The sequence below is a fragment of the Lepus europaeus genome, chromosome 3 (assembly GCF_033115175.1).
Source record: "Lepus europaeus isolate LE1 chromosome 3, mLepTim1.pri, whole genome shotgun sequence".
In the NCBI taxonomy this organism is placed as follows: domain Eukaryota; kingdom Metazoa; phylum Chordata; class Mammalia; order Lagomorpha; family Leporidae; genus Lepus; species Lepus europaeus.
Genome location: NC_084829.1, coordinates 12,589,825 through 12,612,869, shown reverse-complemented (window position 1 = coordinate 12,612,869; position 23,045 = coordinate 12,589,825). Strand labels below are relative to the sequence as shown.

The 23,045-nt window shown below is 43.4% G+C and overlaps 1 protein-coding gene across 1 annotated transcript in view; it reads right to left on the bottom strand.

Moving 5' to 3' along the window:
* PHACTR1 (phosphatase and actin regulator 1) overlaps positions 1-13,610 on the bottom strand; it is a 586,996-nt gene extending 573,386 nt beyond the window's left edge. The window contains exons 1-2 of the mRNA XM_062184620.1: positions 13,587-13,610; positions 11,628-11,780 (exon numbers count right to left, since the gene is read on the bottom strand). Of these exons, the coding sequence (XP_062040604.1) occupies positions 11,628-11,730 (103 nt within the window). The 5' untranslated portion in view covers positions 11,731-11,780; positions 13,587-13,610. The remainder of the gene's footprint in view (positions 1-11,627; positions 11,781-13,586) is intronic.
* Positions 13,611-23,045: the final 9,435 nt, after the last annotated feature.

Here is a 23,045-nt window from a genome sequence, read left to right as displayed (position 1 = left end):
TATTTGCTGATTCACTCTCCAGATGGCCTCAATGCCCAGGGCTAAGCCAGACCAAAGCCAGGAGCCAGAAGTTTCTACCAGGTCCCCTGCATTGGTGGCAGAGTCCCAAACACTTGGGCCATCTTCCACTGATATTTCCAAGCAATTAGCAGGGAGCTGGATCAGAGCTGGAACAGCCAAAACATGAACAGGCACCCAAATGGGATGCTGGTGTCACAGGCAGTGGCTTTACTGGCTATGCCACAAAGCTGGCCCCGCCATGAGTTTGTTTTTTTGACAGGCAGAGTGGACAGTGAGAGAGAGAGACAGAGAAAAAGGTCTTCCTTTACCATTGGTTCACCCTCCAATGGCCGCTGCGGCCGGTGCGCTGCGGCCAGTGCATCGTGCTGATCCGAAGCCAGGAGCCAGGTGCTTCTCCTGGTCTCCCATGCAGGCGCAGAGCCCAAGGACTTGGGCCATCCTCCACTGCACTCCCAGGCCACAGCAGAGAGCTGGACTGGAAGAGGAGCAACCAAGACAGAATCTGGCGCCCCGACCAGGACTAGAACCCTGGGTGCCGGCGCCGCAGGCGGAGGATTAGCCTAGTGAGCCGCAGCGGTGGCCCTCCATGAGTTTTTAAAAACTTCCTTGTATGCCTAAATTTCAAAGTATTTTTGTACAAAATAAACAGATTTTAATTATGTTTTATGAACTTTATTTTCAGTATATTTTGCCTTTTTATTAAAGATTTATTTCACTTATTTGAAAGGTAGAGTGACAGAGGGAAGAGAGAGAGATACAGACAGACAGACAGACACACACACACACACACACAGAAAGAGAGAGAGAGAGAGAGAGAGAGAGAGAGAGATTCTCCATCAGCTGGTTCACTTCCCTAATGGCTGCAACTGCAGGGGCTGGACCAGGACCAAGGCAGGAGCCTGGAACTCCACCTGGGTCTCCCATGTGGGTGTCAAGGGCCCAAGCAGTTGGGCCATCTTCTGCTGCTTTCCCAGTTGCATTAGCAGGGGTCTGGATTGGAAGTGGAGCAGCTGGGACTTGAACCAGCATTCCAGGATGAGATGCTGGTGTGGCAAGTGGTGACTTAACCCACTGCATCACAACACCCACCGCGTCTCTCCCTTCTGAACTCACTCTGTCAGTTCTCTTTGCAGGCTGTGTTCCCCTCTTGCCTGGGTCACTGCAGTAGCCTCCTTTCCATCCTCCTTCCTTCTGTAGCTCCTCCCCAGTCTGCCCCCTCCCCCACATTTGTGATCCTAATGGAAACAAATCTCCTCTGAGTTAGATTCTTTAGTGGATTAAATAAATACCAGCTTTGGAATTTGTTAAACACCCAGAGCTTTGCATGCCTTGACTCCTGCCTCTTTTCCTGCTCTCCTCTATTCCCATTCTCCATATCTGAATTAGTCTCTCAATCTTACAGAACACGGCAGTCTCCCTAATTCATCAAACTCTACATACACTCATGCTTCATCACGTGCCTTTTCACATTGCCCAGAATATTCCATTTTCTCTTCGTGAAATCAAACTCAAATGCAAGTGAGTTGTCATTTCATCTTGGATGCCAACTTGGAAAAACTCCCACGTCTCTGATAAACTAGAGTTGATTATAAATTCATGGGAAATCAGCAGAGTAGGGCCAGCATTACCAGTAGTAGAACTGCAGAGAGGATTCTTTTGGAATTTGTTAGTAATTTTACTTTAAAATCAAAATTCTGTTGCTTTTTCTTGTTCTTGTGTTTTAAGACGCTTTCACATCTCCAAAGGGCTTAGAAAGTTGATTTAGGAGTCAATGAGATCAGAGAAAAGAAGAGGTGGGCAGAAGGGGGTCTCTGTTGGGGAATTTGAAGCTCTATCACATCCTTCTTGGCTTTGACAAAATTAAAGCTTAATTAACAGAAGAGGGGCCAGCATTGTAAAGCAGCAGGTTAAGCTATGCCTGTGATGCTGGCATCCCACGTCAGTGCCAGTTGGAATCCCAGCTGCTCTATTTCTGATCCAGCTCCCTGTTAATGTGCCCGGGAAAGCAGTGGAGGCTGGCCCAAGTATTTGAACTGCTGTCACCCATGTGGGAGACCTGGATGGAGTTCCTTGTTCTGGCTTCAGCCTGGCCCAGCCTTGCCCTTGAGGTCATTTGGGGAGTGAACCAGAGGACGGAAGATTTCTCTCTCTCTCTCTCCCTCCCTCTCCCCCTTCCCTCTATAACTCTGCCTTTCAAATAGGTTAAATAAAGAGAAAGAACCATTTATTTAAAAAAAAAAAGAACAGAAGAGCAAGCATCTGTACTTCATGTAGAGTTAATCTCATGTATCTAAAGTTAATGCATCTGTACTTCATGTAGAGTTAATCTCATGTATCTAAAGTTAATGGAAAATAGATCGTAATAAAACATAAGAATGGGAATGGGAGAAGGAGGAGGAAGAAGGGAGGGAATGTGGCTAGGAAGGAGGGTAGGGTGAGAAGAATCACTGTGTTCCTAAATTCGTGTTTTTGAAATGCTTGAAGTTTGTATACCTTAAATAAAATCTTTTGGGGGAGGGGGAAACATGTTTTAGGCACTTGATATATGGCTTAAGTCTTTATCTATTTTAGTGTTTCCAAATTTTAGTTACTCCTGAATCATTTTTATGCATTTTGTGGAGCTAAAGTGCCATCTATGCTATTATTTAATGCTTTTCCTTAAATGGACTTTAACAGTCTACTTTTTCTGTACTGTTTGCTCTAAATGGTATCCTAAACTGTGCAGTGCTAGCTAAGTATTTTTATATTAAATTTTTTCTCTATTTAGACTTTTCTGAAATGCAAACACATTCCTATTATAAAAAGAGTTCATTCATTATCTGAAAATCATATATTTTACCATAGCTTATAAACATTATTTTCGTTTAATCCTTAAAATTACTCCTTGGATTAAGAACTCCTGTTACTACCTTTGCCTTCAAATGGGGATAGTAAAGAGAGATTAACTAATTTGGCTAAAGTCACACTAGGCCTTCGAAAAGTTCATAGAAAATACATTTTGTAAAAAACTATTCATGGATTTCAAAAAAATGTTTGCACCAAAATAACTTGTCTTGCAGTGAAATTTCAGAGCTATTAAACTCTAAAACCCAAGTCCTAAGACAATTATGACATTCCTCAGCTAGTACAGGAAACTTCGTATTTCATTCATACTCTCGATTTTTTGTGACATAATTGTAACTTTGTAAAATTCTAAATGGATTTGAAAGAGACACAAAGTAAATATTTTAAAATTTTAACTAGTTGTATATGGTTGACTTTACTCTCATTTTTTCTTTTGTTAGAGGCTTTAACACTATTCTTTTTTGCTTTTATCATTGAAAAAAGATATATGCAGCTGGGTTAATTCCTAGTATTTCTGGTCAGTTCAGCATCAGTATTCATTCTGTGGTTTTGTGTAAATGGGTGCGTCTAACTGCTGAGAAATTCTATCCTTGTCTCTGCTAGCTCAGATACAAAGGGTAGTACTGAGAGTTGCTTGAGAAAACACTTTGTGTGGGCAAAAGTCTAGTGTGGATTCTTATTGAACACCTGTGAACTGTTTAATTGGTCATGGCTGATGCTGGGTGAAGGTGGGCTACATGTATAATCCATTCTCTTGTGCCTTGTGTGACAATAGGAGTTACTAATCAATTGGGATTATTTCATCATATTTCCATATCGTTTTCCTCCTCGGCCTCCCATTTCTCTCATCCTGCCTTGCATAAGAGCTCTGTATCCCAACGTATGGCAAAGTAGATGCTGCCTGGGGGCACAGGCAGAGAGCACTGGAGGCTATGCGTGGTGAGCTATAGGCACCAAGAATGCTTTGTGTCTAGAGAATTGTCCTGCTCCGAGGGCGCCTACAGAAGGGGAAGATTGGATTTCATGGTCATCTCCATGTCTTTGAAATTGGCAGGCTACCTATCTCTGCAAGTCTTTTTTCCTCCTGATCTACCTCCGTTCTTTCCACACATCATGTTCTCTGCATTAAACACAGGTTTGGGGAGCCTGGGTGTGAGCAATTAGCAGTCTCAAATGGAGTATGTGGGAGGTTAGAGGGTAGGTTTGGTAGTTGGTTTGTCATCCGTGAATACAGCACAGCATGCTGCTTCCTGCCTAGAGTTCCAGAGAAGAAAACCAAAAACCAAAAAAGAAAAAAAAAAATAAGAAGTATTTGCTGAGGATGATGGCTTGAACAGTATAACAAGAAGACTGGGCACTGTTCTGAAAAAAAAGTCATTGAAGGCACTTCTCAGAGACAAGGGTCTGGAAAATCGTGTGAATTCATGTAACTACTTAGACAACGAACCAGCAGAACTGCAGGACATCACTAAGAGGGGACAGAGATAGGTGGAGAACACTGGAGGCTGAGTAGGGAAAGTTACAATCTATTAGCAATCAGCTGAAAGGTATAAGGACTGAACTAGGCACCAAAGGCCTAAGGAAGGTAAAATAATGTTAATTAAGTTACAGCTGAGAGCTGGCTTCCTGACGATGGTCCAAGCGCCCTTGCAACTGATCTCAATTAAGTTCATCACAGTAAGACTGCGGGATCTCCTATCCCATAACTCAGTCATTGTGGACTATTATATTTTAGAAATCCCTTCCAAAAAGGATACTTCTTGGAACCTTTTTCAGGGATCCCTGGAAAAAAAATTTTTTTTAAAGATTTTATTTATTTGAGAGGCAGATTTACAGACAGAGAGACTGAGAGAAAGGTCTTCCATTCATATATGGCTGCCACAGCTGGAGCTGGGTTGATCTGAAGCCAGGAGCTTCTTCTAGATCTCCCATGTGGGAACGGGGCCCAAGCACTTGTGCCATCCTCCACTGCTTTCCCAGGCACATTAGCCAGGGAGCTGGATCAGAAGTAGAATATCCGGGACTCGAACTGGAATCTTGTGGATGCAGGTGCTACAGGCAGAGGCTTAGCCTACTACACCAAAGTGCCGGTCCCGGCAATCTGTTTTTAAGGGTTACATTTCTTCGATATATATATATATATATATATATATTCACTTTTGATTTTTTAAAAAAATATTCTGTGTTATAGGAAATGTCCAAGAGTTGAGGACTTTGTAGCATTTCCAACTCTGTGTTTAAATATTATTTTTACGTATGTCACTCCTGTCAGTCTTCAGCAGTTTCCTTTCTCAACTAAAGGTTTTAATTCTTTAAAGGTTTTAGAGGTTCTATTTTCAAAAGCTGGAATCCTCGAGTCCTTTCCCTAAATCCAAAGTTTCTCTTTGTAGTGCAGCTTTAAACATTTTCATTCCATCCACTTTATGGAGATATTTAATAAGTCCTAATACTTCTATTGTATACTAAGGATGATACCAGGCTCCAAGAAAGTGAAGTTTAAGGAGATCACCATAATGGAGATAGGTAGTAGACCCTTGAGTAATAATAAAACAGGGTTGGCACTGTGGCACATGGAAGGTAAAGCTGCCGCCTGTGACATGGGCATCCCATATGGGCGCCGGTTCGTGTCCCAGCTGCTCTACTTCTGATCCAGCTCCCTACTAATGGCCTGGGAAAAGCAGCAGAAGATAGCCCTGTTACCCATGTGGGAGACCTGGATGAAGCTCCTGGCTCCTGGTTTCAGCCTGGCTCAGCTCTTGCCATTGCGGCCATCTGGGGAGTGAACCAACAGATGGAATATCTCTCCTTCTCTCTCTGTAGCTCTGACTTTCAGATAAATAATAAACAAATCTTTTAAAAATAATAATAAAACAGCATCAATAATAATAGATACTAACAACAAATAACATGAGCTCATGTGTTTAGTAAGCCGTGGAGATACAATATTGAAACTCAGCAGACTTCAAGAAGTTCATGGCAAGTTGAATTAAAAGATAATTTCATTCTGCTGCAAAATTAGGTTTAGAGTACTTTTAGCTCAATGCTGAAGGTTCAAAAGCCAGCTGTTCAGCCGGATTTCACAAGGTGGGCAAAGGGTGGAGGTGGGAGGGGAACTGGGAGAATGTTTGAGAGAGGGGGTTTCAATGAATCCCTCTCTGTTTCCTAAAACAACTTGCAGAGACTCTTGGCTGCTCACTGTGACATTCATCAGATGTCAAAACTGGCATTTCCTTTGTTGAGAAAGACAATGCAAATGACAGCAAGGCTGCGTTATGACAAGGACTACAGTGCCTGTTTCTAATGCCAAGAGTTATTTAAAATGACAAAAGAGGGGAAATGGTTAGCAGGAGTCATAAATTTGATTGCCTGGTGACTTTAGACAATTGTCTTTTAATGTATTTTCCCTTTAGAAGGTAATTTAAATGTCCTGGGATATTGATGGTCTTTGAGCAAAGAAACCCAGTGCTTGGAAAGGCCATGTGTGGGGTAAGCTCAGATCCTGTCCTTGTCGCAGGCTGTGTGGTTTGGGCATAAGGCAGAACCACTCTCGGCCCCAGCTTCGCCATCAGACAGAAATGTAACCTTCACTGACCTGCAGGATTGATTCCATCGACCCGACTAGGAGAGACTAGCTCTGCCCCTCAAGCCGCATGAGGGTCTGAAACAAAATCACATGGCCTTGGGGTCTGACATGAATTCCAATCCTGTATCTGCCCCTGTCTGAAGGTGTAGCTCTTTTCATGTTCCTTTACCCTGTCAATCTTCAGTTTTCTAGACTGCGACACACACATAATGATTCCTGCTTCTCAAAGTGTCTCTCCAGGACTAACAGACGCAAAGGGAAGCTCCTGATACAGGCTTCCCCTTTTTTATGTCTTTTTTTTTTTTAAATTTATTTGCATGCATTTCATAAACACACCTTTAGGAACAAATCTTCCCACCATACCTGCCCTGCCACCCACACTCCTACCCCTCTTCTTCCCTCTCCTGTTCCCAGTCTTGTTTTTTACTTAGATCTATTTTCATTTAACATTGCAACTTTCCAATGGTTTGGATTCATTGAAAAGAGAAAACCTAGCTACAGAAGATATTCAGACAAGGATAGCTGCAGGATGCGCTAAAACCTCCTTTGAAATCCCACGCAGGGCCAGTTCTCAACCACGGTTGCCTGTTTCAATCACCTGGGACGAAAGATGCCCCCCGACGGGACTCACCTTCAGAGATTTTCATTTAGTTGGTCTGCAGTGTGCACTGTTCACTCACTGCTTCTCAAGCTTCCCCATCTATTACCGGGAGATCCTGTTAACAGGCAGGTTCTGATGCTCATAGGTGGAGACCTGGGATCCCTCATTTCTAACAAGGTCCCAGATGAACCTGGTGCTGCTAGGCTCGAACCACGTTCTGAGGAGCAGGTGGCTGATGATCCCCAGCAGTGGTTCTCAGCCTTCAGTGTAGACAACCTAGCACGAGGGCCAGTGTCTGAGCCACACAGGTTGTTTCACTTGCTTTAAGGAACTCAAGAGAATCACTGAGCTATAACGGCCATTTCAACCTGAGAATGCTCTGATGCTAATTTTGTGAGTTTAAAACAGGACTTGCCTCTCATTTCAGTTGTTCCCTACAAACTTACAGAATTTGAAGTTGAGGGGCCGACATTGTGTCACAGCGGGTAAAGCTACCGTCTGCCACGCTGGCACCTCTTATGGGTGCAGGTTTGCGTCCTATCTTCTCCATTTTTGATCCAGCTCCCTGCTAATGGTCTGGGAAAGCAGCAGAGGATGGTCCAAATGCTTGGGCCCCTGTCACCCAGGAGGGAGACCTAGATGAACTTCCTGGCTTCTGCCTGGCCCCACCTTAGCCATTGTGGCCATTTGGGGTATAAACCAGAAGCTGGAAGGTCTCTCTCTCTCTTTCAAATAATCTTTAAAAAAAAAAGATTTTGAAGTTGAATATGTGGCATGTTACTGTCAGAAACCTCAAAGATGGATGAACTCAAATTATACAATGCCAGAACATGGTTGATCCCTGAAGTTGTATATATAGATGCATATATATATATATGTAATATATATATATATATCTCCAACCTTCAGAATACTTTTGAGTTAGAGGGGACCTTCACAGAACTCCCTCTGTGTTAGCAGGATTTACTGTTGGCAAACCACTCTCATACCAACCAGGAAAGCGTACCTCACTAGCAGGAGGCAAACTGGGTGACCCTGAACTTTTTCCTGCTCTCTGCAATGCATCAACGCCCCTAGAACAGCATTCCCAGGAGGGAGCTGGTCTTCCTCACCTTGGGGTTTAACCAAGGGAAATAGAGATGGGTGAAAAGAACAATCTACTTTACTCAGCAGAATAGATCACTGACCTTCGAAAACCCCAGGCCTTCCAAAAAGAACCTGTCCTTCTTATCCTTTGTTAATCAGCTAATGCAGCCCTACTTAGAGGCAGGTGTTTGCTATTTTTCAAGAATAAGCACCAACTGTGAAGTGGTCACAAACATTATTTTAAACTTGTTGCTTTGGACTAAAAGTTTGTGCATTATCTAGAATGTGCTGTTTCCCTAGAACTTTATGAGTTTCTGAATATGAGGGTAATTTATAAACCTCATGAAAAAAATGGGACTAAAAGATAAGTTAATTTTGGTGCCAATAATTTTGAAATCCATGCACAGTTATTTCATAATATGAATTTTCCATGAACTTGTTGATGACCCCCTTATAAAACTTGGTGCAACAACAGTTGTGGGAAATGAGAGAGACAAATTCAGATTATCTTGCTTTTCCCTTTGAAAGAATTCACATCTATAAGTAGGAATATCTGCATGATAGTGAGAATAGACAATTCAAAAATGCAATAAACACACGACAGTTTAACCAACCAAATCTTAGTCCCAGGTGCTCAACTCCCTATTACACTTCCAGTTAGTTTCTTTGTAGAAGAGGTTATCAAACTAGGGGCTATTTGACCGTCCTAATATCCCTGTGCATCTGGGGTTTCCCAGTTGGGAAGAGAGGTCCTGTGTGATGAGATCCAGCCCGGCACAAGACCTTCATTTCCCTCAATGCCTCTCTCAACAGCTGGTCACCAGGCTGCCCTCTGCTCCCTGGTCCTCAGAGTCTTGTCACTGCTTAGATGTGGACTTCACTCACGCTCTGTAGAACATGAGCATTTGGTTTGAAAAGGGAAGGCTATAGACTGTGGCACTCAGGCCGTCACTCATTCCCTCTAGGGTCTTGGTGTCCAGGAGAGGCTGAGGAGCCTGTGCAATGCTGTGACAAGCTACAGTGGTCGTGGAAGACGAGGCTCTGGGTGATGGGTCTGAAGTGGTGGGACTCGGGAAGGTATTGGAAGCTGAGGTCCTCTCACCTGTAATGTGAGACAAAGGACGAGATGGATGTGGACAGCACCAAGGCAAACTTGGGGTATTTTTAGTTTTCCCCTGAGTTGGGTTTTGATGGGACAAGAAACAAATCAGTCTGCTTTTTGTCCATTGAAAATGTCTATGTGTACATATGCATGCATTTATACACACACACACACACACATTTGGCTAGAAGTAGGAAGCTAAATTCCGATTGGGTCATGTTTCTTATTTGCAAGTCTGCGGCTTCCCTAGGAGATCTCAAACAGTGGAGGGGTGGCCTTTTGTGAGGGATGTTTATTTTATCGATTTGCTGACATCTAATGTGTCTTATGTGGCAGACCGAAGACACTTACCTCATTGATCTCTTAACTTATGAATTAGGCACTATTACTGTCTCCAATTTGCAGAGGAATCCCTAATGCCAAGGGCAGTGAGCGTGCGGGCTCCAGGGTGGAAGGAGTGGTCTTGAAGGTGGTCCCTAGATGGCTGAGCGAGCTGAAGAGCCACTGCATACAATGTAGACTCTGAGTCCTGGCTTTCCGATTCAGGGAACCCAGTGGTTTTGAAACACTGATCAGCATGATCTTTTGAGCACTTCCACCCCTCCAGCAAACCCAGAATTCCTTGATTGGAACATCATTCCGATTCCCTTAAAGGGAACGTGACACTGAGGAGCAGCAGTAGCTTGTGCTACCACCTCCCCTGCATTTTCTAGTCGTTCCAGCTCCAGCGTCTAAACCACAGTCACTAAAGGCGACAATTCTGACCACTCCGCCCCCAGCTCCATCTGTTGACAACCAGCAGGCTGCCTTGGATCCTCGGAGCCTCCCACACCCTGCCTGCCTCCCTTCTCCAAGAGCCCAGAGCCCACAGCCTTCTTCAAGGCTTGCATGGTCCCTTCCGCAAGGCAAAGTGGCCCACTCCGTTGTCTATCATTAACTCCTGCTGCCCTCTGCTCTGACGTCAGCTGTACCACTCAGGTGGCTCACCCCACCCCAGAACGTGATTCTTCCCTCCCAGTGGAACAGACCAGATGTTAGGAATGTGTGCACCCAGGGCTGGTGCTGGGAGGGAGTCTGGCCTCCCTCTTGCATCTGTTTCTGGCACCTTATCACTTGCAGACCCAGAAGAGGCTGAAGGTGCTGGCCAGATCTCCCCCTTCTCCTGCTTCAGGAACATGTTCGTGTCTCTTTGCGGGGCTACAAGCAGCAAGGTTGAGTAATCGGCTACTTGATCGCTTTTGCTAATTTCAGCTCTGCTGGTAAATAAGCTGCCCCAAGAAAATTAACTGGACAATTTCCAGCCCTCCGACTTTAAGAAGACTAGGTGGGTTGTGAGCTACAAAACAGAAGCGGGGAAGGAGGACACTTGCAAGCCCTCAGGGTTGCCAGGAGAAACTGGCTTTAGAGCAAAGTAAAGCGAGTTCAGAGGATCCCTTGGGGAAGCCAAGGCAGCCTATTATCAGTGCCCCATGGAAGACCCCATCACACCCTAAATGTGAAAGAGGCCAGGATTATAAAAACTGCATTTGCTTCTCAGCTGTGCAACTCCCAAGAATTCAACTACTTTTCTATTTAAAGACAGGAACACTGTCCTCCTCCTCAGCACATCACCAACTGGGACATGCTCGTCATGAGCCTGCTTTGACTGAATTCCTTCAATAGTCCATGAAAAATAGCACATTTGTAAAAACAAACAAACAAAAAAATCTCCCGTTTATCAGGGGATCCCACAAAACCCTACAGCTTCTTTCTTTAATGTGATTAAAATAGTAACATTCTAAATGCACCTCTGATCAGAAGAAAACTGAAACCAAATTGATTCACTGGAAATATCTAGTAGAACCGTACATGTTGGCCACACTTCCCACCGAGTTTGTCCCTTTTTGCTCCCCGAATGTTTATTCTCCAAGGCTGTTAGTGAAGTTATCCCAAATAGACAAAGCAGCTATAGAAGCTCAACCTTATCTCTGGGATCCTAACCCAGCTGGGTTCTAATCAGCCAGGTCAAGGTGTCTTAGACCCCAGGTGCAGCTGCTACGACCTTGACACGTTCCAGGACCGGCGAGGGGGAGGGGGGTCCCTGATTCTTTTCCGATACAGGAAGGGGATTGCTTTCTCATGAAGCTTCCTGAGCGGCATTGGTAACAAAAGGTGGGTGCATGGTTTGGTTTGTTTGTTTGCTACAACTAAGAAGTGAGGATTGATTTATTCTATTACATGCCCACCTCCATTCCAGCAACAGTTTGGTAGTGACTTTTAATTTAGATCCAGCAATTGTTGATCTTTTGAGCAGAGCTTAAGCTGCTACAGCCTACACCGTACTATTAATATAAAACATGTAGAAGAAAGGAATTTCCATGTTTTTATTACTGTTATTATTTTTTTTTTACCTTGAGCTCCTTGACTGTAGAAGAATCTTTGAGCTGACTCAACATCCAAGAGTCTATGAGCAGACTCGACGTCCAGAAAATAATCCATTTTGGGATAATCCATCCTGGGGGCTCCAAACTCAGCTTTGTGAGAAAATGGTCACTCGGCTGCCTCTAAAGAGGTGGGAAAAAATCCACAGTATTTAAGAATGTCAAGTATAAAGCAAGCATCTATACGGACTTCACATTTTTTGAATAAGAATATCCAATTATAATATCTCACAATTTGACTGACATTTATAATTATAAAGTTACCTCCCCCAACTACTGTATGAGAAAACACAACATTTAGCCAACATTCATCGAAAGTAATATATTCTACTTTGAAAAAGAGAGATGATCCAGTAAAAGGAGACAACATACCAGTCTTTCCTTGCTGTATATTAACTGGGAATACACTGTTACATTCACACAGTATCAGTGTTCAAAAGGTCTGTCTGAAAAACAGCACCACTAAGCCTCAGTGGTTCTGAGTGTAGCTCTTTAATTGTTCCAGGGACTTTTATATTCCTTTCTGACCGGGAAAATCGCCTGGGAATTGGAGCCTCCACTCATATGACATATACCGACTCTCTCTCTCTCTCTCTCTCTCACACACACACACACACACACACACACACACACGAGTTTGCTGTAGAAATGCTTTGAATTCCTTCCTTTTCAGTGTTTCTCTCCAGGACATTTTATAAAGTGCTGCAAAACCATCGCCTGCCTGTCCCCGACTTTGAAAAAGAATTGTTTTGTAGAGCAGTAACAATTACTGTAGCATTTCAATGATACCCATAACATTATCATGCACTTGCTTGTCCGGAAGCTAACACATTTCTCCCCCAACCATTCAGCCCTTGGGGTCCCTTTCCCCTACCTACAAACCTTTCCCTGACATTTGCACACATGAAGTAGCTATTTCGGCAGGTTGCCTTTTTGGAAAGAATTAACAAATCAAAGTCACTCAAACCAAGCTCAGAAGGCTAACCTCATCAGTCTCTAACAGTACACATTTTAAGGCAAGAAACCGAGTCCAGCAAGAGGACACTTTAAAAAATACCCAAAGGTACACCAACAGCAAATTATACTTACTGCAAAAAAAAAAAAAAAAAAAAAACCCACAAGGACTATCAGCAGCAAAATGCGAGCAGTTTCAGCCAGTGCCTTTGCTCTCACTAAATATTCCCGGTGAAAGTAAACAATTTTGATTGTTTGATTAGATCAGCGATGAATAATGCATTCCATCCACTGGACTTCTTTATCAGATGAAATGGCCAGAGCACGTTACCTTAGCAACGGAAGGTGACGCGAGTCTCAGCCTTTCTTACTCTGCCCTGTGAAGGAAGAAAATTACCAGCTTCCCGTGTAAAACTTTGGCAGAAAACCATCACAGTCTGCATGTAGCTGTCATGCCAGGCCACTCCCCACCCACGCTATCTCATGCATGGATCTATCCTAGTGATGAAAAGACAGGTTTATGGCTTCGTCATTATATTTTTATAATCCCCAATGCTAATTTGATTTGCAATGACAACAGAATAAGATAGCAAGTAACAATTAATATGATGGCCAAGAAGGTCTAGACGTTGCTGGGGCGAATCACTGGTTCTTATCCTAACGCTGACCTCAGGGTAGCAGAGAACAGGGGCATGATGTGGGGAGGCCGTTAGATCTGGCACACATCCAACATCCCCTGCTATAATAAATACACAGAACAGTCGCCAGCATCTAGGCTGAAAATAACTCCTTCCTTCTGCAAGTCAGTCACTGGAAGCAGCTTATAAAGCTGTCTGAAATTGCCCAGATTTTGAAAAATGCAGAATAGCATAGGTCTTTGGGGCGATCTTCTCCACTCCCCCCACCCCAACTACAAAGGACACACAGCCCCCAAGATACACAAAAGGAAGAGTCTTGAAGTTCAGAGCTACTCACCAGCACTTGTTGGCCCCTTTCAACAGGACACTGGAGAGCAGAACATGAATCCGCGTGTGACGCTGCTGAGCCCGCAGCTCAAATGAGCAGCTTCTAATTTCCCCTTCAATCTCAATTCAAGAGCACGGAGCGGAGGCAACTGACGGATTTGCCCATTTTATATTGTGATGAAATGCAGCCCTTCAGAAGAGAACCGAGTGGAGCTGCTCTTTAGAACACATTAGGCTGCTAATTTAAGAAAATGGAAAGGTTTTGTTTTACTGTCATTTCTGTGTTCTTCTCAGCTACCCCCTCAATTTAATTTGCATTTAAAATTATTCTCATGTCTCCTCGGCTCTCCAAGGTGTAGAGTACTTTCTAATCAGGAAGGCTGCTCCGATAGGGTTTGGTGCAACACCACTTTTATCCTGAGCTGCAGAACAAGGAGGGTAATTATAATTGTCAGCTGTTTTCTGGAAGGAACTACAGAGAACACACGTGATGTCACTCCCTTCCCTTTCCCTGGCCTTTCTTCCCCTGCCTTCCTCCGATTGCTTGGTCTAATCTCCAGGCCAAATCACACCAATATTTCTAAATGCATTCCTCTCTGACTGAAGGCACACAACAAAAGCCCCAAAGCCCCAGTCACCAAGAATAACTCCAGTTAGGTTCTTGAGTTCCCTCTGGTCCGACAGCCTCCCTACCAAACCTCAGGAAGGACTTGAAAGCACGGTAATTTGAGATTTGTTTACAAAGAGTGTAGTGACAGCCAAAAGAAGCCCTACTGTGTGTTTCCCACAACCCTCTCCCATCCTCTGTGGACCAGGCAGAATTAACAACTAGTCAGGTGTGGTGTGCAGCACATTAGGCTGTCAAGAAAAAAAAAAAAAGCTACTTTTGATGAGCCTTGGAGGGAAGACCACTGAACACCCCTCCCTAGTATGCACAGTTCTGCTGCCTGCCCTTGAGACAAAACCTGTAAATACCTGGTTGCCTTGTGGGCTTTCCCACCCCATGCAAACACATCAGACAGCTGGTGCTACAGAGAGCTAAGCCTGAGAACAGAAGCTGAAATCACCAAGTTCATGCCCTTGGTCGAGAGTCAGTTTGAGCTCAACAAAGCTCTGCTCAGAGCCAAGGACTTAACTTCTTTGAGGTTACAGTTCTATTCAACCCCCAATGGAGACATGCTGAACACTTGACATTTACAAGAGCAGAAAGCTGTCTTCTGGTTCCTTTCACGTACAGTAAGGTGTGGGCGACAGGTTTTGAACCCTCTTTTGTGATTGTACTGAAATTGTAATGAGTCATAGGTGAGGGAGAGAGAGGAAGACAGAGAGAGAGAAGGAGAGAGAAAGAATGTACAAGTCTGTTGCTGCTGACAAACACCAAACGTTTAGATGAGTGCGAAGGAATGTGTTATTAAAGGTGTTGTTAAGTGAGAAATCTGGAAAATAGAGTTGATTCCTGGGGTTAGGGAATGGGCTTCAAAGTCTGTAGAGTTGAGGAAGAAAAGGAAATGTAAAGTACCTTAACAAGTGAACAAATAATGTGAAAGGGCCATGATTTAAGAAAAATAAGGAGAGAACTTCAACTTAAGGAAACATATTTGGGAAGAGGATGATTATACACTTGCAAAAAGAGACTTGATGTTACTAATCTCTGGATTCTTTAAATCAAAAAGTGATTTCATTCTTGGGGGCACATAGCTATAGATTACAAATAGAAATATATAGGTGAGGAAATTGTTTTTATTTTTTAAAAGATTTATTTGTTTATTTGAAAGTCAAAGTTACAGAGAGAAAGAGGGAGAGACAGAGAGAGAGGTCTTCCATCTGCTGGTTCATTCCCAAGTGGCCACAATGACCAAGGCTGCAAGAGGCTAACGCCAGAAGCCAGGAGCTTTATCCAGGTCTCCCATGTGGGTGGCAGAAGCCCAAACACATGGGCCATCTTCTGCTGATTTTCCCAGGCCATTAGCAGAGAGCTGGATTCAAAGTGGAGCAGCCGGGATGCCAACCGGCACCCATATGGGATGCTGGGGACGCGGGCAGCAGCTTAACCTGCTATACCATAACGTGGGGCCCAGGAATTATTTTTACAGTAGAGAAGCAGTGTAATGTATAAAAGTGAATGTCAAAATGTAATTAGCTCAGCCCTGTTTTATAATCTTAATCTGCTCAAGAGCAACACTATGATCTGAGCCGGCGCCGCGGCTCACTAGGCTAATCCTCCGCGTTGCGGCACCGGCACACTGGGTTCTAGTCCCGGTCGGGGCGCCGGATTCTGTCCCGGTTGCCCCTCTTCCAGGCCAGCTCTCTGCTGTGGCCAGGGAATGCAGTGAAGGATGGCCCAAGTACTTGGGCCCTACACCCCATGGGAGACCAGGAGAAGCACATAGCTCCTGCCATCGGATCAGTGCGGTGCGCCGGCCGCAGCAGCCATTGGAGGGTGAACCAACGATAAAGGAAGACCTTTCTCTCTGTCTCTCTCTCACTGTCCACTCTGCCTATCAAAAAAAAAACAAACAAACAAACAAAAAAAACCACACTGTGATTGACGTTCCAGCGGTCTGAGATGTAATGGAATCAGAGAAGGTGACAGGGTTAGACCATGTATTCAGACTAACACAGACATGGCACTGAACAGCTCAGCCTGTAACATTGAAACATCAGCTCTATGAGAGTTAATTCAGACAGTGTTAACATATCTTTGTGAGTGATCCAGAAATAAAACAAATTTTAAATATCCCACAGTAGAGTCATATCTTCTGCATTGATGGCATTATAGTATGAAAGAATGGAACTGGAAAGATGAAAGATAACATAGAATTCTTAAAAATCCACGAGATAGCAGGGATGTAGGTACTTTTCTGCTTTCAGTTTGATGATAAAAGGGTATGTGTGGATGTTCTATAAACAAAGGGGAGGAGTATTTAGTTAATTCAAAATAGAGGCATATTCACAATGGAACCCAGAGACAAGCAGAACATATTAGCTTCTAAACTGATTTATCTTTAGAGTTTACTAATTGTTTTATTGGATGGCACAGACCCAAACATTCTAGGAAAGAAAGTCAGATGGTTTGTAAAAAGATAAATTACTTTTTTCGTGCCATCGGATTGGCTGTCATTGGAGTGGGTCTGGATTTAATCTGTATGCTAAGTTCCCTGTTATTTGCAATTGCACAATGAATTGTACTTGTTTACTTATATTCCAGAGCTTTCTGGAAGACCCTGTTTTGCATTTGTGTTGGGCTACATGAAATTCTACCTTCTGCCTATGTGAAATCTTGGCAGTTTCTTTGTTTCTTAAAATACTTTAATTTAAAAAAAATTATTTATTTGAGAGAGAGAGAGAGAGCCAGAGCCAGAGAGCCCTCCAGTCTTCTGGTTCATTCTGCAGGTGCCTGGCACAGCAAAGGAATAGGCTGAAGTTGAAGCTTAGAACTCAGTACAGGTCTTCTAGAAGTGCAGAAGGAACTCCATCACTTGAGCCATCACCACTGCCTCCTAGGGCTACATGAGCAAGAAACTGAAATTAGGAGCTGGAGCCAGGTAGCAAACCCAGGCACTCTGATGACTTAACGGCTAGACCAAACACTGCATTAGAAGTTCTAAATATCTTTTAAAGATATTTTGGATTTTCTAGCGAGTTACCTAGGTTGAAGAACTCTGGTAAAGTATTAGCTTCCTAAACAAATATAGAAAATAATATTCTTTCTTTTTTTTTTTTTGTAAAGAGTAGGCCTCAAAAACAAGTGATTTTCAATAACAGTAATTCCGTAATTCCTCTACATTTGGCAAGTGATTCTTTTAACTCCCAATCTTTTACTCAAAAGAAATCTTTCCTTTCCTTGTTCATTAAAGGCTGGCATTGAATAGTAGAGGTAGAGTGAACATTTTATCTAAGGTGTTATTCATACTGGAATCTTCCTAGGTGAGGATACACTAAAGCCCTCAGCAGTTGTTTTTGAGTACATGAATTTCCAATCCTTTTGCATGAGAAAGTTTGACAATAGTTGGACAAACAGGCAAAGGAGGCTGAGAGGGCTGCGAAGGGGGGCTGATGATAAAGCAGCCTCCTGGGGACGAGGGGCTTCGTCCTATTCCATGTGAGCCTGCAGTCATGTTTTGAGGGCTTCCTACCTCTAAGATGCTATATTCAGCTGATAGGAACGAGCACTAAATCTGTGAACATCTCAGTTAGGACCTGAGCCTGTGCTGCCTTAAGGGTCTGGAGGCAGATTCTCCTAAATATTATCCAAGAACTTCATGCCAAAGGATTTTCCCCTTGGCCCTTCTTCAGTTAGCAGGAAAACTCACACCCCTGTGCTCTCGAAACTACAATGGCAAGAACAACACTGGGGGAGGAGTTGCCTGTACAGTTCCGCAGAGGCCGGTGTCCAGCAGAGCAAACCCTTGGGCTCCCCTTGCTTTCCTTCCCTGAAGACTTTATGGAAAGGCTGGTTCAATGAGTAAGGAACAAAGGCCCAAATGTCATCATAGCCTCCTGCCAACTGCACTCCAGTAAGTTAATCTTGCTTGTAATATGGAAATCTCTTCCACTGGCAGAAATAATTGTCAGAAAGTGTGTCTCCATCTCAGTACCCACATAACTGACCTGGAGGTAGGGAAAGGGGGAAAGATGTGAGCAATTCTCAAGCAACTATCGACTGATTATAACTGTCAAATCCCTGACCATGAGAGCATGAAAATGACCACGCAGTGCTGAAGGTATATATTGAAGTAGCTGTTTCAACACAAATTTAAATACATACAATAGTGATATTTTATTTATTCCTTCTCACAAGAAAAACACATTGCTCTCTGTTTTCTGTGTGCAATGTGTGTATGTTTGTGTGTGTATGCACATGTGTATATCTAATTCATTTTCAACTTTCTTTGAGGGGTGCTGCCAAATTAATCATAAGGTCAATTGCATTTTTCTAGCCCCCCTTAAAAAATTCAGTTAGCAACCTGAAAATATCCGAAGACATATTGAAGAAAGAAAAAAATAATGATGGTTAAAGGCCATAGGGCTAATAAACTCTACACAGATTATATAACCCCTGAGCTTCCAATCACATTAGGACAGTTGGGACTGAATGCAACAGTAAGAGCCCACATGGAGGAAGTGAGTGTGGGTTGTACCGAAGTAGACTGTCAAAGGGACCTTCATGACTCTTTCATTACTTTTAGGTGTTAAAAGCACTGTCAAATACTTCCAAAAAAAATTAAAAAATAAAAAAAAAAGCATTGTCAAATACTACAGCAAGGTCTGTATGCTTAAATATTAATGCTTAATGTTTTCCTTATGCATATGTATGTGGAAGGATATGTGATACCTATCTTTGTGCAACAAATATTGTTAGTATTCATGGAAGAGTCTCTGGTTTGATTTGTTGTTCAGAGTTGAAGCCCTATAGAATTTGTCACCTGAAGCCATTGAAAAGCATCCTATCATAGGTATCAGGTTTCCAAATCTTAATTCTCTTTGTGTGCACTGAAGATAACAAAAGACCCAGTCCTTCCCTGATGCTCACACTGGAGAGAGGCAGGTGGGGACTTCCTTCTCCATGAGAACCTTATTTGTGGAATTTTAATCTCTCATAAACATTTTTGGTACAGGAAAATTTTTAAAAATCTGCTGTATTTAGCTTCAAAACACTCACTGCTGTGAAATAGGCACCAAAAAAGTGCTATCCAATCATTCAGGAGATAACAGAGTAAAATAGGTAAAGTTAGAGAATCCTGGTCCTGCTGCATTCTAGCTGGGCAAGTGTCCATCTCTAGGGCAGGAATGCCAATCTGAATCACATGAGATCAGATGTGAAAATACCTAGAACCTGACACATAGGAGGCATTTCTGTTAGGCATTATTTTAAAACATTCTTTGAGCATACTCCATATAGAAGGAGTTGTGGGAGTAACGGCCCATCCCTGGGGTGGATGTTTGGCCTACCAACTGAGACATTGGTTGGGATGAACGCATTCCATATCAGAGTACATGGGTTTGTTTCTTGGCTTCAGCTCCAGACTCTAGCTTCCTGCTAACGCCAACCCTGGGAAGCCGTTGTGATGGCCCAAGTAATTGGGTTCCTGCCACCCATGGGGAAGACCTGGATTGAGTTCCTAGTCCCTGGCTCTGCAGCCAGCTCAGTCTGGCCATTGTTGGCATCTGGGAAGTGAACCAGCAGATGGGAGCTTGCTCTCTGTTTCTCAAAACACACACACACACACACACACAAACCTTTTAAAAAAAGAAACCCTATCCCATTTACCCCAACTACATCTAACATATCAACTGAAGCCCATGGTCTCTGAAATTCCAGGGTATTCTGTTCGTATCTCTAATTTGTGTTACAGTTAAGTATGCACCCATGAAGATGAAATGATTTAATGTGTGTAACACATACACAAGCTCAGGGAGTGTTCATTATTAAAACTGGTTTCCCTTACGAGAGAACTTTCTGGTGTGTGTTCTTTTTCTGGAGGGCCGTGTAAAGCAGGGAGCAGTAATATTCTCACCCAAGAGAGCATTTGTCATTCTTTTTCCTACCACACTTTTCTGAGAGAAGTTTGTGGCAGTGAGCTGCAGAATTTCCATCAGCTCATCTTCTTTTTCCTTGACCAAACTCAATGGCATGAGGCTTGGCCCTGTGTACACTGGGTAATTGCTCAACACCTGAAATGTCTGTTCTTCCAAGGCTGGGCCCACAGATGTTGTCTCTTCCAGACCCACAGTCACTGTCTGTTCTTCATTATGTAAGAGGTCTGTGATGGTTTCCCATGCACTATATGCCAGACTCATTGTTAGTTTCCAGGAAAACAGCAGTAAACCAGCCTGAGAGATTCTTTCTTTGAGAGACTGCAAGTTGAACTAAGATCCTTCCAACTTTCCTCATTTTGAGGCATCTATTGAAAAGGATTCTATCTGTAAGTAAGCAGATGTGAGCAGTCAGTTCTAGGGACTCGGCCATCAAGGGCGGAGGGTGCTGTATTCTGGCATGTCAGGTAGAAGTTCTGTGAACCATACTCAACTTTTAAGTGTTTAATTTCTCCATAGCTTTTACAACACTGTATGTAGTAGATGATGGAGGAAGGAAAGAGTGGATCCTATTGAACTTGGTGCTGTGTTTAATTTGAACTTGCCGTCTGGTACTCTCATGTCAGAACTTTGCATTCGCAACACAAAGATTTAGAGGCCTGACTGATAGAGAAACATATTCTGCCATGTTTTAAATAAACAACCTATAAAACACAGTCAAGAAATATTGGTTTTAAACCAACTGATTTTTAAATGTATTTCCACAACGCTATAACGATAATTGCTTTGGGTGAGCTACCATCGGTTACAGGATCTTTTGTGTGTTTCACAGATGCCTCCTGGGAGGAGAAGTAACAACACTGGGTTGTGTTTCACTGGCTTGGAAATGGTAGGGGCTCAAGACAATTGGGAGAACTCCATGTTCTTTAGCTGTTAGAACCTTGGGAGTGACATTTTTCAGGTTAGTGTAACCTCCCTCGGCAGGGTAAGAGTTTGGGTTGCATTGCTTAAAGAGCCCTTGATTTAAAAAACTGGTAGCAATAAACAGCAAGAATCCATGGTCACATTTTTAACAGAGCTCTAGAAGAACTACGATTTAAAATCAAAAGTCCTCTCATTCCTATGGCAACCACAGAAGTACTCAACTAATGCTACATGCTGTGTACATTAAGTGTTCTGCTCCTCCCCCACCTTCTGCTGCCTGCCTCCCTGTGGGTTCAACCTGAGCCTTGCTAAACCTTACACCTTGCAAAAGGCTCTTTTCCAGATGCCGAGCTGGCTTCCAGCTCACAAGCCCCCAAACCCAGGAATGTGAAATGGAAGAGTTCTCCCAGAGGACGCCTCTACATTCCCAAAGGGAAAATGCTCTCTAGAATAGGGACACCGTCTGCTTCCCTGCTCCGACAAGCTTGAGAGCTCCTTGCTTGATAGTCAGACAGGAATCTGTGAAGAGGTTCCCTTGAGTTACCACCCTTTTTGGGAGCAGCTACCATGAGGATAACATATGTGATGGGACTGAGCCAAAAATCACCCACCGGGCTGCAGTGCAGCTATGGGAACATTTATAACACTTTCCCAGGAAGCTGGAGTAGTTAGTCACAGGGCTGGAGAAATACCCCCAGAGCAGACGGTCTCATGCGTGGAGGTCTTGGCTGTCACCACTACTGCTGGCTCTTCACGGAGGACTCTGTCCTCCATGTCCTCCCAGAGCCCACTAGCCCTCCCCTCGCACTTTTTTTTTTTTTTTTGAATTAAGAGTGAGAAACCAAAGCCTGAGGTTCAACGACCTGAAGAGCAAATAAAAATAAAGACAGAGCCTAAATTCTGGCTGAGTGTTTTAAAATTTACAAGGGAGAAAATACATTTTCCTAGGCTGGAGAGTGCCTGGGATGCTTTGCATAAAATCCAACCCAGCTTCTAAGATACTGACAAAATGTACACCAGTCATCTGACTCTGTCCTTTGGAAAGGTCCAGAGGCATATTCTAGATTCTAGAAGCCATGTACCCTCGGGGGCTTCTCTCTGGAGAGTCTCCATGGTCCCTCTGTTAGGAGGTATGTTTAGGGAGGAGGTAGGCTGTGGTTGTGTCTTCTATCGCCGTACTAATGGGAAGGGTAAGGATAGAGGGGCCTGTTGCCCTAGGACCTTAGGAGGGATACCTCCCAACTCTGGACCGTTTTTTCGCTCATTTAAGAACTATTTTAATGTTTTCAAAATTAATTTATTTGCATCTACTTGAAAGGCAGAGCACAGGAGAGTGAGAGACACAGAAACAGAGACAGAGACAGAGACCATCCAACTCTGTTGGTTCACTTCCCAAGTGCCCACAACAGAGAGGCCTGGGCAAAGTGGAAGCCAGGAGCTCAGAACTCCACTGGGTCTCCCAGGTGGCTGACCCAGTACTTGAGACATCATTTGCTGCTTCCCAGGCACATTAGCAGGAAGCTGGATCAGAAGGCAGTGATATTAAACTATTTAAGTTTAAGGTAAGTCTAACACTATGTTGTTAAATTATTTGGAACTGAAGTAAATAATATTGGGACCTGATAAAAGCTTTCTGAATCTGTTTTTCTTCTTATGAAAGAGTATTTAGGAGTAGATCATGTGGTCCAGTCTTGATGCTCAAAACATGCCTGTGGATGCAACACCGTCAGTATTGTCCTTGGGAGCCTGGAAACCACAGAGTGGGGCTCCATGCCAGACCTCCTCTTTCAGAATCTGAATCATAACAAGATCATCAGAAAATTCACAGGCACATTCATTGTGAGGACCACTGACAGGGTACTTACTGGGCTGTGTTTCTATGATAAATTTGTGGGCAGAAAGGTCAACTATTTTAAGCACCATGATCTACTTTCTCCCATTCAATACATGCAAAAACCAAAGCACAGAGACATCAGGTAACTCATCTACAGGCGCACAGGGAGTGATG